Source organism: Microtus oregoni, unplaced genomic scaffold (genome assembly GCF_018167655.1).
Source record: "Microtus oregoni isolate MIOR12 unplaced genomic scaffold, Mior012 000055F_ref0000237, whole genome shotgun sequence".
NCBI classification, from domain to species: domain Eukaryota; kingdom Metazoa; phylum Chordata; class Mammalia; order Rodentia; family Cricetidae; genus Microtus; species Microtus oregoni.
Window position 1 is genome coordinate 13,785,393 of NW_024543831.1, and position 16,104 is coordinate 13,801,496.

At 43.0% G+C, this 16,104-nt stretch overlaps 1 protein-coding gene across 3 annotated transcripts in view; it reads left to right on the forward strand.

The window, feature by feature from the left end:
• The window catches only part of Snupn (snurportin 1), a 28,517-nt gene that overhangs the window by 2,121 nt on the left and 10,292 nt on the right, over positions 1-16,104 (forward strand). For 2 of the 3 annotated variants that reach the window (XM_041638585.1, XM_041638584.1), the window contains exons 2-5: positions 947-1,109; positions 3,461-3,605; positions 10,652-10,756; positions 10,990-11,086. In XM_041638585.1, coding sequence (XP_041494519.1) covers positions 952-1,109; positions 3,461-3,605; positions 10,652-10,756; positions 10,990-11,086 — 505 coding nt within the window. In that variant the 5' untranslated portion in view covers positions 947-951. Of the gene's footprint in view, positions 1-946; positions 1,208-3,460; positions 3,606-10,651; positions 10,757-10,989; positions 11,087-16,104 lie in introns of those variants that run through there. The other variant, XM_041638586.1, reaches the window with a different exon arrangement.

Consider the following 16,104-nt stretch of genomic DNA (forward strand, 5'->3'; position numbering starts at 1 on the left):
ACAGGGCCTCCTTAATGTTTTCCTGTCTGGCTTGGAATTCAATATATAGACCAGCCTGACCTTGAATTTGCAGTATCCTGGGTGCAGTGGTGCTGTGTGCACTTTTGTTTTTTTTTTTTTCTAAAAACTTTTTATTTATTTATTTAACTTTATTATGTTTGTTGGTGTGAAGGTGTCAGATCTCATGGAACTGCATTTTCAGACAGTTGTGAGCTGCCATGTGGGTGCTGGGAATCGAACCCGGGTCCTCTGGAAGAGCAGTCAGTGCTCTTAACCGCTGAGCCATCTCTCCAGCCCCTGCACTTTTGTTTTGTTTTGTTTTTTGAGACAGGGTTTCTCTGTAGCTTTTAGAGCCTGTCCTGGAACTAGCTCTTATAGACCAGGCTGGCCTTGAGATCCGACTGCCTCTGCCTCCTGAGTGCTGGGATTAAAGGCGTGCACCACCACTGCCTGGCTTGCTTACTTGTTTTCTTTTTTTCTTTCCTTCTTTCTAAGCTTCTTGGTAGACTGTGTCTTTAATTTCAGCACCTGGGGGCAAAGGCAAGTCTATGTAAGTTTGAAGCCAGCCAGGATTACATGGTGAAAAATAAACAAAAATATCATCAGAAATATACTTAGAACTATTTAGGAACCAAGTTAAGATGCTCTTTCACATCACTGGATGTTAGGGGTAGCTTATTGTGATGAGAAGCAGAAAAAAGGCAATAAAGGAACTTTATTTAATGCTTGGTGTTTAGATTTATTTCCTCAGCTATTAAACTTTCTGTTATTGACGTACTAATAGAAAATAACATTACTATTACTAATATATAACTCATTTATCTTTTGTCTCCCTCCACAGAAATAACTAATTTTGGTTAAGTGAGATTTTTCTTGTAAATAATAACTGCCTTATTATTCAAAATATGGAATAAATAAACGAACCGTTTTATGTTTTCCTTTCTAGGGAAGATGGAAGAACTGAGTCAGGCCCTAGCTGGTAGCTTTTCTGTGTCTCAAGAACTGAACAGCACGGCTGCCCCACACCCTCGCCTATCCCAATACAAGTCCAAGTACAGTTCCTTGGAGCAAAGTGAGCGGCGCCGCCAGTTGCTAGAACTACAGAAATCGTAAGGGTGCTTCAACTCCTTGGCTTCTTTATGCTGGGAGCTGTGAATCATTCACAGGCCACTGGACTTCTCTCCATAGGACCCCTGCACAGAAGAAGGTTATTCCTGTTTGCTAGGCTTCTCTCCATAGAACCCCTGCACAGAAGAAGGGTATTCCTGTCTGCTAGGCTTCTCTCCGTAGAACCCCTGCACAGAAGAAGGTTATTCCTGTCTGCTAGGCTTCTCTCCGTAGAACCCCTGCACAGAAGAAGGTTATTCCTGTCTGCTAGGCTGGTCTCCATAGAACCCCTGCACAGAAGGGTATTCCTGTCTGCTAGGCTTCTCTCCTTAGAACCCCTGCACAGAAGAAGGTTATTCCTGTCTGCTAGGCTTCTCTCCGTAGAACCCCTGCACAGAAGAAGGGTATTCCTGTCTACTAGGCTTCTCTTCGTAGAACTCCTGCACAGACGGGTATTCCTGTCTACTAGGCTGGTCTCCATAGAACCCCTGCACAGAAGAAGGTTATTTCCTGTCCACAAGGTTGGGTGGGTAAATTCTGTCACAGGTATTTATCTTTTATCCATACATTTTCTGCATATAAAAAAAAGAAGGAAAAACTGAACTTTTGGGCTGGAGAGATGGCTCAGAGGTTAAGATCACTGGCTGATCTTCCGGAGGTCCTGAGTTCAATTCCCAGCAACCACATGGTGGCTCACAACCATCCATAATGAGATCTTGTGCCCTCTTCTGGCCTGCAGGCATACAAGGAGGCTGAACACTGTGTACACAATAAATAAATAAATCTTTAAAAAAAACCAAAAAAACAAAAAACTGAACTTTTGAAGCAAAAGCTCACTTATTTGATTACATTTTTCTATTTTTCCTGGCAACACTACTGAACTTTGCAATTTAGACTTCTGCTCCCACATTCCCTGTATTGCTTATGTGTGGCTTCTCACTCATTCTGATGATGGACTTGGTATGGCCTTCTCATCTGCCTTCAGTCCAAATGTTTCTGTAGTGCCCTTGGAAGTTCAAGTTAATTCTACAGAGAATTGATGGAAATGTTTTCCCTACATTTAATTCTAAATGCCAAAATTAACAAACAGGAAAAGGGCAAGATAGGTATATGTTAGGTTGTGCTCTCTCAGGTCAAGGCCTGTCCTTTGTTCTCAGTGCATCTTTGGCCTCTTTGGAGTCCTAACATAAGGAAAAACGAATTGGAAGGAACGAGCCACAGCTGTACCACTTGCATAGCGTCTGCATTTTGCACAGCACTGCCAGTAGATGGGCTTAACACAGGCAGTCCCTGATAAATTCTGAGTTGTTTGCTGATTGTAGCCCCACTCACTCCTTTCTTTCCCTGTTTTCTTTTTGGCATTTTTGAGACAGGGTTTCTCTGTGTGGCCCTGGACGTCCTAGAACTAGCTTTGTAGACCAGGTTGGCCTCGAACTCAGAGATCTGCCTGCCTCTGCCCCTGAGTGCTGGGATTAAAATTAAAGGTGTGTCCCATCACTGCTGGGACAAACCAGGCTCTTGGTGCTTTGCTTTTTTTTTTTTTTTTTAGACAAGGTCTCACTATGTAGCTATTCTGGAACTCACTATATAGACAAGGTTTCCTGTATTCCCAGAGATCCACCTGCCTCTGTGTCTGGGGTACTAGAATCAAAAATGTGTACCACCACACCAGCAAAGATGTCAAGTAGTAAGCCAAGTAGCTTCTTTTGAAAGTCAAACCAGATCAACATGCTGTCATGAAGTGGAATGCCCCAGAAGTGTCTCTTGCTTTGAACTTCTCACTGCCTTTAGTGTTTCCTCCTTCCCATCTCTGGGCTTTTGATGAGTCTGCCAGGCAGGAAATGTTTCTCATCTGGAGTGCAGTGGGGTAATGTGGGTTTAGCTTATTCAGCTAGTGAGTCTTGGAAATTCCTCTAAGGATGGTTTACTTTGAACATTTTTTAAATAATTTATTTTTATTTTATGTGCACTGGTATTCCGTTTACATGTATGTCTATGTGAGGGTGTCTGATCCTGGATTGCAGACAGCTCTGACCTGCCATGTGGGCTCTGGGGATTGAACCCAGGTCCTCTGGAATAGCAGTCATGCTCCCAACCGCTGAGCCACTTTTCCTGCCCCTACTTTGAACATTCTTTAGAAATCGAGGAAGACTGTTCAGAGGGTGTTCCCTGCTTAGGAACTGTGAGGTGACAGTCACTAGTTTAACCTTACAAAAGAAGTTTTGTTATTTCTTACCCCCACCAGATTTCCCTAGTCACTTCCAAATTTGTCATCCTTTAATTGAATGACATCTGTATGCTGTAGGATATCTTTGTATAGTATGCATAGACCTGACCTTATCTTCTCCTCCAGCAAGCGGTTGGACTATGTGAACCATGCCAGAAGACTGGCTGAAGATGACTGGACGGGGATGGAGAGTGGGGAAGAAGATAAAAAAGATGATGAGGAAATGGACATTGACCCTGGCAAGAAGTTACCAAAACGCTATGCTAATCAAGTGAGTGTTCCAAAGGTTTACACTCTCCACATGTAGTCAAAACCCACCAAATAAATGCTGCTATAAAAAGAGGGGGGGCAGTCTACAGAGCGAGTGCCAGGACAGGCTCCAAAGCTACGCACAGAAACCCTGTCTCAAAAAACCAAAGGAAAAAAAAAGGATGGGCACTGGGTGGTGAAACATGTCTTTAATTCAAGCATTTGGTGGGCAGAGGCAGGTGGCTATGAGTTCGATCGAGGCCAGCCTGGTCTACAAAGCGAGTTCCAGGACAGCCAAGGCTGATACACAGAAAAATTGTCTTGAAAACAAAAACAAACTAAAAATGGGGATGGGCAAGGTTAATGAATAGGAATTGCTGGTGTATTTGTAGAAAGAATGATGGTAGCAGAGCTGGCTTAAAGTTCTGCTGGCTGACTGGAGACACTGATGAAGCTAGATGTAGTGGCGCACGCCTTTTATCCAGCACTTAGGAGGTAGAGGCAGGTGGATTTCTGTGAGTTCGAGGCCAGCCTGATCTACATAGTGAGTTCCAGGACAGCCAGAACTATGTAGAGAGATTGAAAGTCTGTGGCTGGTGACTTGGATTTACTAGTCCATCTGGCCCCACACTGTTAGCCAGAGGCTACCAGCTCATACAGAGAGCTCCTGAACTACTCCAGTAGCAGATCCACATCCTCTTTCTTTTGAACAGGGATTATAACCCAGGGCTTTGTGTATTCTAGGCAAATGTTCTGTCACTATTGATGGAGAAACCCAGCCTCTTTTTTTTTTTTTAAATATTTCTTTATTTATTATGTATACAATACTCTGTTTGTGTGTATGCCTGCAGGCCAGAAGAGGGCAGCAGACCCCATTACAGATGGTTGTGAGCCACCATGTGGTTGCTGGGAATTGAACTCAGGACCTTTGGAAGAGGAGGCAATGCTCTTAACCTCTGAGCCATCTCTCCAGCCCCCCAGCCTCTTTTTTTGTTGTTGTTGTTTTTTTGTTTTTTGAGACAGGGTTTCTCTGTAGTTTTGGAGTCTGTCCTAGAACTAACTCTTGTAGACCAGGCTGGCCTCAAACTCACAGAGATCTGCCTGCCCCTGCCTCCCGAGTGCTAGGATTAAAGGTGTGCGCCACCACCGCCCAGCTCTAACCATTCTAAATAATAAATCTTGGAGTCAGGTGAAAGCGGAAGATCAGAGAAGCACAATGACCAGACACTAGATTTTTTTTTTTTTTAAATATTTATTTATTTATTATGTATACAATATTCTGTCTGTATGGCTAAAGGCCAGATGAGGGCGCCAGACGTCTTTACAGATGGTTGTGAGCCACCATGTGGTTGCTGGGAATTGAACTCAGGACCTTTGGAAGAGCAGTCAATGCTCTTAACCACTGAGCCATCTCTCCAGCCCTAGATTTCTTACCTCTATCAATGCTCAGACCAAAGGGTGATCCTGTCCAGACTGCTTTCTCAGACTGATTGCCCAGGCTGCACTGAGCTCCTCCCAGCTGTATCACATTCCTGTCTCCACCTCCCTAGTGCCGGGATTAAAGGTGTGTGATCTCTAGTGCTAAGATCACCTTTGTGTGACCTCTGTTCCCCTTTAGACTGGATCAATTTCAGGTAGCCCAGGGTAGCCTTGAACTAACAGAGATCCCTCTGCCTCTGTCTCCTGAGTCCTGGGATAACAGGTGTCTGCCACCACTGTTTGGCCTCTAGTGGTTTAATTCTGCACTCTGATCTTCAGGCAAGCTTTATTTGTTAAAACATAAACAAAGTATCACCATGATTGTTGGTTTGGATGGGGCCTACCCACAATCCCAGTGTCCTCATCCCTTCCTTGGTTGGTAGTTTTTCCCTGCTGGAGTACTGTGAGGCCAGTCTTGGCATTGTACATTGGGGTGGTATCAGGTAGGAGGAAGTGCATCTGCCCCTAAAGAGATCCAGAGTGGGACATCCAGTTGACCACAGTAATGTTGAACCATAAAACAACCAATCACTTTGCCACAGTCAACCAAATGCCTTATTATAGCTGGTGGTGCTACAGGGGAAACAGGAAAGGATTGTCCCACACAGTCGTGGTGTTACAGAAGAAAGGGTGTAGGTCTGAGTTAAAGCAGGGGTCTTCCTTGCTGTAATATACTACTTTGTAGAATCCTCTTGCCTTTAGAATACACTTCTTGGGAATACCCACCTACCTGTTTCTCTCCCCCAAATATAGTACAGATAATACAGACAAAGTATTCTTCAGGGGCTGGAGAGATGGCTCAGGGGTTAAGAGCATTGCCTGCTCTTCCAAAGGTCCTGAGTTCAATTCCCAGCAACCACATGGTGGCTCACAACCATCTGGAATGAGGTCTGGCGCCTTCTTCTAGCCTGCAGGCATACAAGCAGACAGAATACTGTATACATAATAAATAAAAAATATTTAAAAAAAAAGTATTCTTCAGTTTTTGTTTATTTGTGACAAGGTTTGGCTATGTAACTAAAGTTGGCCTTGCACTCATGATTCTTCTGCCTCATACATACAATTTTGTTCGGGAAAAATGAAAAATTTGTTATATGCAATCAGGCTTTGCTGTGTGATAGACATGGACCATAAATAGCCTCTATACCCTTATTTTTTATTTTTATTTTATTTTTTTTGTTTTTGGAGACAAGGTTTCTCTGTGTAGCCTTGGCTGTTCTGGAACTTTATCTGTAGACCAGGCTGACCTTGAATTCAGAGATGCACCTGCCTCTGCCACTTGAGCCCTGGGATTGAAGGCGTGTGCCACCCCTGTCTTGAAAATTCTTTTTGTTGGGCTGGAGGGATGGCCCAGAGGTTAAGAGTACTGACTGTTCTTCCAGAGGACCAGGGTTCGATTCCCAGCACCCACATGGCAGCTCACAACTGTCTGTGACTCCAGTTCCACGCAATCCAACACCCTCACACAGACATATACAAAGGCGAAAACACCAATGTACATAAAATAAATAAATTAAAAAAAAAAGAAAGAAAATTCTTTTTGTTTGTTTTGAGACAGGGTTTCTCTGAGTATCCCTGGCTATCCTGAACTCACTCTGTAGACCAGGCTGGCCTCAAATTCAAGAGATCTGTCTGCCTGTGCCTCCTGAGTTCTGGAATTAAAGGCATACACCATCACTACCCAGTGTTCCTATACTCTTAGAGTAAGTGTAGCTATAAGTAAGTTTGCTATACGAAAATAAAATTCTTGATCCAGGTACGGTAGCTCTTATCTGTAAATTTTAGCATTTAGTTGAAAGGTTAAGACCTTAGCTAAGGATTGCCAGAGGTTGAAGGTCTGCCTAGGCTATATAATAAATGACAGATCAGCCTGATCTACAGTATGAAATTCAATTTCAAGAGAGAGACAGAAAGGAAAAGAATATTACAATAGTGTTTTTTTTTTTTTTTTTTTTTTTAGTATAGTCACAAGACTGGGCAGCTATCACCATTATCCAATTCTAAGACATTAATTTTCTCTTTTGAAGTATTTTTATTAGCTATATTTATTTATTTGTTTATAATTTCATATGGATATATAATGCTTTCTGCTTGCCCTTCATCCTTTCTCATACCCCTCTCACTTCTTCAACTCCCCTTCTCCCTACAAATCCTTCCCCCAGGTTTATGCCTTTCTGTTTTGTGACCTGCTGCATTTAACCAAAGTCATCCCCATATCTATATTTGGAACTATGATATGCATTAGAACCTGGTGGGCTTACTAGTGGGTTTGTATCTGAAGACATTGATTCCCCATTCCCAGAATCTATCCATAGCCTCTAGTTCTCTCTCTCTCTCTCTCTCTCTCTCTCTCTCTCTCTCTCTCTCTCTGTGTGTGTGTGTGTGTGTGTGTGTGTGTGTGTATGTGTGTGTATGTGTAGACCTTGTTGCCAAGGCTAGTCTTTTGTTGGCCTTGTGCAAAGAAACGGCAGGTTCTGTGAGTTCATGATTGTAATGGTTATTCATGCCCATAAAATTTGGAAGATAGCATTTCATAGCCCTTCTCCTTATCTTCCAGTCTTCCATTCTTTCTGTTTCCTCTTCCAAGATGTTCCTTAAGCCTTAGAAGGGAGGTATACATGTCTGTTTTAGAACTGAACATTCAACTGTCACTTATTCTCAACACCTTTAACTGCCAACCATCATTCAAAGAGGCTTCTCCAATTAAGATTAAAAATAGTTGCCAGGTGGTGGTGGCACACCTTTAATTCCAGTACGGGGTGGCAGAGGCGGACAGATCTCCATGAGTTTGAGGCCAGCCTAGTTTACATACCTAGTTCCAGGATAGCCAGGACTACACAAAGAAATCCTTTCTTGGAAAAAAAACAAAAACCAAAAAGCAGAAACCAAACAAACAAAAAGACTAAAAGTAGTGTTTGTTTGTATAACTATTGAGAGTTAGAAGGCAGTTTGACATGATGTTAGTTTAGCTTTAAAAAAAAAAAAGTAATAAGTCTCTTCCCCAGAGCCTATGACTTTTGTGGCCATTTGTCTCTGATTGAGGTTTATATACCATGCATAGATTCCCTCCTGTAGCCCATACCTCGAATGTGATTAAGTTGGTTACTCCTGTAGCAGTCACACCACTATTGCACAAATGGGCAGGTTGGTATTGTAGGTGTTAGGAGGAACTGAAGAATAGCAGGCTTGGTAGAAGAAGAAGCTGAGACCCTTCAGAAATGAGCTTTATTAGGAAAGAGATACTGAAGACTCTGGGGGCTGTGACTGGGCTGTGAGGTTGAAAACCATCAAAAGGACAATCTGTCAGATCAGAGGCAGCATGATAGGGCCTTTAAGGGAAATAGAGGCTTCCTCTTAAAACTTGGAAAGGAGACAGATATGTAGGAACTACAGGAAAGTGTATGGCACACCAAGAGCCTAGACATGGACTGCTCAGAACAGAGTTGCCTTTCATTTCCTTTATGTTAGCCATACATAGGATTTTGATGGGTTTTGATGTTTTTTAAGAAATTGCTAGGAGGAGCTGGAGAGAATGCTCAGCAGTTAAGACACTAGCTGCTTTTCCGGTGGACCTGAATTCAATTCCTAGCACCCACATGATAGTTCACAACAGTTTGTAACTCTAGTCTTATTTATACCCTTTTCTGGCATTCTTGAGCATCAGGGGTGGATGTGGAGCACAGACATACATGCAAATAAATATTCATATAATATATAAAGTAGAGTAAAAACCAGTTGCGGGAAAGTTAAACGGGATCACAGGATGATTCCTTTTTTTTTTTATAATTTATTATTATTTTATGTGCATTGGTGTTTTGCTTACAGTTATGTCCATGCGAAGGAGTCAGATTCCCTAGAGTGGAGTTACAGACAGCAGTGAACTGCCATGTGGGTGCTGGGAATTGAACCCAGGTTCTCTGGAAGAGCAGCCTGTGCTCTTAACCTTTAAACCATCTCTCCAGCCCCAACAGGATAATTCCTAAGGCATATGGAACAGGATTACGCTTTGTAAACAGAACTGTAGATCACAGAAATACAGGAAGTTAGGATATCGCCACTATAAATAAAACTTAATAGCCTTCTTTGTGAGAGTCCCAGAATATACTCAGAAGAAGGATAGCGTCATAGCCTAGGTATACACTTAGGCAGTAGCCTGGTCTATTGTTAACTTTCTTATATGAAAATACCTATTATCTTTCTAAATTTTTTTCCTTTGGTTTTTTCAAAACAGGGTTTCTCTGTATATATCTCTCTTCTGGAACTCACTCTGTAGACCAGACTTGCCTCAAACTCAGAGATTCTCCTGCCTCTGCCTCCCTAGTGCTGGTATTAAAGGCATATACCACCACACCTGGTTTTTAAAGTATTTTCTATTGAGTTAATAGCTCTTTCAGCAAATACTGGCAATCATGCTTGAATTATTATATTATTATTTGTTTTTTTTTCATTTTTTTTTAAATATTTATTTATTTATTATGTATACAATATTCTGTCTGTGTGTATGCCTGCAGGCCAGAAGAGGGCACCAGACCCCATTACAGATGGTTGTGAGCCACCATGTGGTTGCTGGGAATTGAACTCAGGACCTTTGGAAGAGCAGGCAATGCTCTTAACCTCTGAGCCATCTCTCAAGCCCTTATTATTTGTTTTTTCGAGGCAGAGTTTCTCTGTAATAGTCCTAGATGTCCTGGAACTCGCTTTGTAGACCAGGCTAGTCTCAAGTTTACTGAGATATGCCTACCTCTGTCCAAGTGCTGAGATTAAAAGCATGTGCCACCACCGCCCAGCTCAAATTATTTTTATAAACTATGACTATGTCTATGCCTGCATGAGTTTTGTGTACTACACGCATGTAATATGCTGGAATCCCCCCCCCTCTCTCACACACACACACTGGGTTTCTCTGTAGCCCTGATTGTCCTGGAACTAGCTCTGTAGACCAGAGATCCACATGCCTCTGCCTCCTGAGTGCTGGGATTAAAGATGTGAGCCACCTCTGCCAGTTCAGGATGGCAACTTTGACATTTAGGAGGTGGAGCCAGGAGGATCATAAGTTCAGAGTCATGTTCACCTACATAATGAGTTATGCCAACTTTAAAAATTTGAAACATGTCATTAAGTTGTCCAGGCAAGCTGTGAATTTGACAATCCTCCCACCTGAGCTTCCCAAGTAACTGAGATTATATGCCTATACCACCATGCCTGTCTCCATAAAATATTTTATCATAATATGTGGCATGTCAATTTGGGAAATGATGCTCAAGTCTGAGCATGACTCAGGATGAGTATTCATTCCTGATGTGCAAACCCAGAATATAATAGTTATAGACTTTTAGGCCTTGAGGTAAGGCAGTAAGTAGGATGCAGATGGTGATAGTAAGGGCAGATGCCAAGTCACCAGTAAATGCCTTCCATCTGTCGGTTTTGCTGGAGATCAGCTTGCTTCTTAGAGCACCTGGCATGGAAATACCTCTGCCCTCAGCTTTTAGCTGTATTTGTATTACATATGTAAGATGTTAATGCTTTGTTCTTGTGATGTTTGAATTACATACTCTTGATGATCTTTTAACACCATTTTTGTGTTCCTAGTTGATGCTTTCTGAGTGGTTAATTGACGTCCCTTCAGATTTGGGGCAAGAATGGATTGTGGTTGTGTGTCCTGTTGGGAAAAGAGCCCTTATCGTGGCCTCCAGGGTGAGTAACTGCTTCTTGCCTCTAACACCAGCAAGCCTACTATGTGACAAATGTATATTTGCTTCCCATTTTCATCGGCCACACTTCTGTGCCTGGCGTTGGCCTCAGAGTGCTTTCCTCCTGGAAGAGATTTTTTTCTGACCATCTTTGCGCTGATGACAGCCCTGTAGTAAAAAGCGAGAGTCAAGGCCATCTGTGAATGCCTAATGAGAATGGCAGCTTTCTCCCTACAGGGTTCAACCAGCGCCTACACCAAGAGTGGCTACTGTGTCAATAGGTTTTCTTCCCTTCTGCCAGGAGGCAACAGGAGAAACTCAACAACAGCCAAAGGTACCTACGTATGATATGTATTTACTGGTTTTTTGGTCTTTCTCTCCCACTATCTCTTTGGTGCTGGGGCCCAATCACAAAGGACCTCTGAGGCTTCAGGGGCTAGCCAGCCAATTCCGTAGGTAAAAGGGCTTTTTGCCAACTCCTCGTAACCTGAGATTGAGCCCACAGTGAAAGTTAGAAAGTTAACTCCTAAGAGTTGTCTTGTGAGCTTCACACATGTGCTGTGGGACATGCCCGTGTACATGCAACATACATAATAATAAAACTTACAATTAAAATGCAGCACTAGGTCTAAAAGCAAGGTTGAGAGGAAGAGCTTATTTGTCTTACACTTCTGCATTGTAGCTCATCATTTAAGGGAGCCAGGACAGGAGCTCAAACAGGGCAGGAACCTGGAGGCAGGAGCTGATGTAGAGGCCGTAGAGGGGTGCTGCTTACTGGCATGCTCGGCCTGCCTTCTCATAGAACCCAGGAGCACCAGCCTAGGGTAGCACCACTCACCCATCAACAACTAATTAAGAAAATGCTCTAAAGATTTGCCTATAACCCAATCTTATAGAAGCATTTTCTCTCTCTCTCTCTCTCTCTTTCTCCCTCCCTCCCTCCCTCTCTCCCTCTCTCCCTTCCTCCCTCCCTCCTTTCCTTCCTTCCTTCCTTTTTTTTCTTCTTCAGTTTTTCGTGATGAATTTCTCTGTGTAACAGTCCCAGCTATCCTGGAACTCGCTTGGAACTGACTTTGTAGAGTTCAACAGGCAGGTCTTGAAATCACTGAGATTCACCTGCCTCTACCTCCCAAGTGTGGGAATTGAAGCCGTGCACCACCACTGTCTGGCTTATTTGGAATTTTGAGACAGGGTTTCCCTGTATAGCCCTGAATATCCTGGAACTTCCTTTGTAGACCATGCTGGCCTTGAAAAATACACCTGCTTCTGCCTCCCAAGTGCTGGGATTAAAGGCAGTGTACTACCAGTTCCAGGACAGGCTCCAAAGCCACAAAGAAACCCTGTCTCAGCCGGGCGGTGGTGGCGCATGCCTTTAATCCCAGCACTTGGGAGGCAGAGGCAGGCGGATCTCTGTGAGTTCGAGACCAGCCTGGTCTACAAGAGCTAGTTCCAGGACAGGCTCCAAAACCACAGAGAAACCTTGTCTCGAAAAACCAGAAAAAAAAAAAAAAGATTTATTATGTATACAGTATTCTGTGTGCATGCATGCCTTCACACCAAAAGAGGGCATCAGATCTCATTACAGATGGTTGTGAGCCACCATGTAGTTGCTGGGTACTTAACTCAGGATCTCCGGAAGAGCATCCAGTGCTCTTAACCTCTGAGCCATCTCTCCAGCCCAAGGAAGCATTTTTATTTTTTTTATTTTTAATTTTTTTTTGGTTTTTTGAGACAGGGTGAGGAAGCATTTTTAAAATTGAGGTTCCTGGGGGCTGGAGAGATGGCTCAGTGGTTAAGAGCATTGCCTGCTCTTCCAAAGGTCCTGAGTTCAATTCCCGGCAACCACATGGTGGCTCACAACCATCTGGAATGAGGTCTGGTGCCCTCTTCTGGCCTGCAGACATACGCACAGATAGAATATTGTATACATAATAAATAAATAAATATTTTAAAAAAATTGAGGTTCCTTCCTCAAAGATGACTTTAGCTTATGTCAAGTTGACATAAAACTATCCAGCAGACCATGTAACTGAGGCTGGCCCGAACCTCCTAATTCCTGCCTTAGCCTCCCTAGTGCTAAGATTACAAACTGATATTATAAGAATGTACCATTATATGTAGTTATTTACTAAGTTTTTGTCATTTAAAGAAAAAAGGAAGGTCTTGTATAGCCCAGGCTATCTTCAAACTTGCTGTGTAATCAAGACTTGAACTCTAAACCTTTGATCTATTTCCCAAGCAATAGCTTATAAGCATGCGTCATTATGTGCCATTCATTTGAAATTTTTTTTACTAGTACAAGATAGTATCTTGCCTGGCTAGGTATTTTTTGTTTGAGTATTTTTTTTCTATTATTTTTTTTCTATTTTATTATTTTGTGTGTGTGTGGATATTTCACCTGTATGTGTATCTGTGTACCACTTGCATACAGTGGCTCTGGAAGCCAAAAGAGTTTGTCAGACCCCCTTACACTAAATCTATAAACTACTGTGACTTGCTATGTGGATGCTGGAAATTGAACTGGGGTTCTCTGAAAAAGAAATCACTGTTTTTAACTTCTGAGTTATTGCTCCAGCACCATGGTTTTGTTTATGAGACAATATCATGGTGCACAGGCTGGACTTCAAATTGCTCTGTGGCTAAGAATGATATTGCTTTATTGAATGTTGAATATTGTTGAGTATTGAACCCATAGCTTTGTGCTTTCCAGACAAACACTTTAACAATGAAGTTACATCCTTTGACTCCATGTTTTACTATTGTTTGTTTTTAACAGGTGGTCTGTTCAACAGGCTCTGGGATAGAACAAAATTTAAAACTTTGCAAATATTCTCCATGGGAAAAAGCAGAAAGCAAACCAAATGCTGAAATTAGCATTTCAGTTGATGGTGGGAAGAGTGGGATGTTTCTGATGCTTCAGTGTGGGGGCCATGCGTTTTGAATGAACCCAAGGAAGTTGGGGGTGGACCTCTGACATGTTTGGGTGGATTCCCAGTGTTAATGAATGCACCCTTGGAGCCTGGAGATGGATTGCAGGAGCAGGTGTGTGCACATCCTGGGTCTGAAGGTCAGGAGATGAAATGAGTGAATGCCTGGGGTAGTGGGTGGATACATGAATCGGGGAAGTAGACACCCAATGTTAAAGTGGGACCCTAGGAGCCAGCCAAGCCAGCTGGAGAGGTGGAGGGCATCGGGTTAGAAGCAGACCAAGCAAAGTGAGAGCCAGGGTTGATTCACACTCAGCTGAGTCTTGCAGAGGCACTGGGTGGGGCTGGCTGCTCCTGAATCTAATGTGGAACTGGAGTAAAAACTACTAATTGGTTTCCAGTTCCAGTGAATCCAAAAACTTGTCTTTGGCTTTGTCAGTCTCTCTTCTCCACACCTAGAAGACAATGGTCTGTAGGACTTGATCCATAAGCAGTTACACTTATCCTCTATTGAGGATAGAGGGACTCAGTCCTCTAGTTATAGGCAGGCAGAACATAGTGGAAGGGCCTGTTGGCCCTGGTGATCTCAAGGTTGTCCATCTAGAGCAGGAGGTTCTGTTAGCCCATCTCTGTGCACCTCTGCTGCTTTGTATCCCAGGCTGCTGATAGTCACAACTTTCTTTCTTTCCACTTTGACCCTTCTGGAAGTTGGCAGGACAAGGCCTCTTTGACTTTCATGGATATTCCCTGGGTCAAGTTGTCTAATGCTCTTGCCCTTAGGTATGGGTGAGGTATGGGTGAGGTAGGTCCCTTCTTTATTGTATAGAATCAGGCAGAGTTTACATTTGTAAAAATTCTAGGTGATTTTCTATAAAATATGAACTGTCTTTTTTTTTTTAAAGATAGGGTTTCTTTGTGTAGCCTTGGCTGTCCTACAACACTAGCTCTGAAGACTAGATTGTCCTCAAACTCACAGAGATCCACCTGCCTCTGCCTTCCGAGTGCTGGGATTAAAAGCATGTACTACCATGGCCCAGCTGTCATTGATTTTGATAGTCTCAGGGCCAGCTGCTGTTGGTTTTCCTGTTGATCCCTGTTACTCTCCAAGGACGAGGCCATGACACCATTCCTATTCTCGTGCCCTGGTTAATGCTGGAGAGCCCTAGGGAAAGGACTTGGGCTTTAGGAGACAGGGAAAAACCTTCTCCTGAGGCCTCACCATCAGAGCATCCACAGCTTTCTGTGTGAAAGTACAAAGCAGACTTCTGGTTAGTTGTTTTAATGACCCACTTTGGACGCTTTCTCCCCTCAGGGTCAGGTCTCCTCAATTCCATGATAAAATGCAGCCCTGTGAGGCCCTCTATGTAGTATATCTCTGAATGAAGATCATGCCTTGGCCCATTATTACAGTTCTTTCTCCTGTAAAGGTCCCCGAGAGACTGTCAATTGTAATGACACAGTGAGCTGTTACTGAGGTTTCCCAGTCCAATTCTCTCTCTTCTTTGTCATTCTCCTACCTGGCCCTAGTAAGTGGACTAGGATTAAATAATGTATTGGTTGTTTTGAGTGGAACTGGCAAAGCTGAGGCCCAAACCCTGCTCTATTCTCTTCCTGCTCAGACTCATTGAAGATTTCTTCGGTTTTCTCTAGTAAGGGTAGCCTTCTCTGTTTTGTTTTTTCTCTTTTTTTTTCTTTTTTTTTTTTTATGATGGAGGTTCATGTAAGGATCAGGTTGATCATGTACTAAGGATGACATTAAATTCCTGATCCTCACCGGGTGGTGGGGGTGCATGCCTTTAATCCCAGCACTCAGGAGGCAGAGGCAGGCAGATCTCTGTGAGTTGGAGGCTGTCTGATCTACAGAGTGAGGTCCAGGGCAGCCAGGGCTACACAGAGAAACCCTGTCTCAAAAAACTACACACACACAGACACACAAATTAAATAAATAAAGCAAAAAAAGAAAGAAAAAAGTTCCTCATCCTCTTGCTTCAGCTTACTAAGGGCAGGGAGTACAGGCAAGAGGCAATGTAGCCTGCCAACTCCTATTGTTGATAGTTTATGTCGATGACTTAGCTCTTGTCTCTTTCTATGATCATCTTATATCTATTTCCTTGAAGAAAGTGATGAGTTCTACTTGATATTCCTCACATAGCAAAGCACTTACAGTAAGAACATGAAAAGTAATTGTAAGCCAGATGTGGCTGTGTCCAGTCCCTCAGAAAGTCAGTGAAAGCTTGGGTAACAGCAAAGCCTTTCACAAACACACACAATAAAAATAGCCTAGAGTGGCTGCAAGGAAGTCGGGGACAGTAGGACTGCTGTGAGTTTGAGGCCAGTCTGGGCTACAGTGTGCAGTCCTGTCTTAAAACAGTAAAAGAGCAGGTTTGATGATGCCTGCCTGTAGTCTTAGCACTTGGAAGATGGA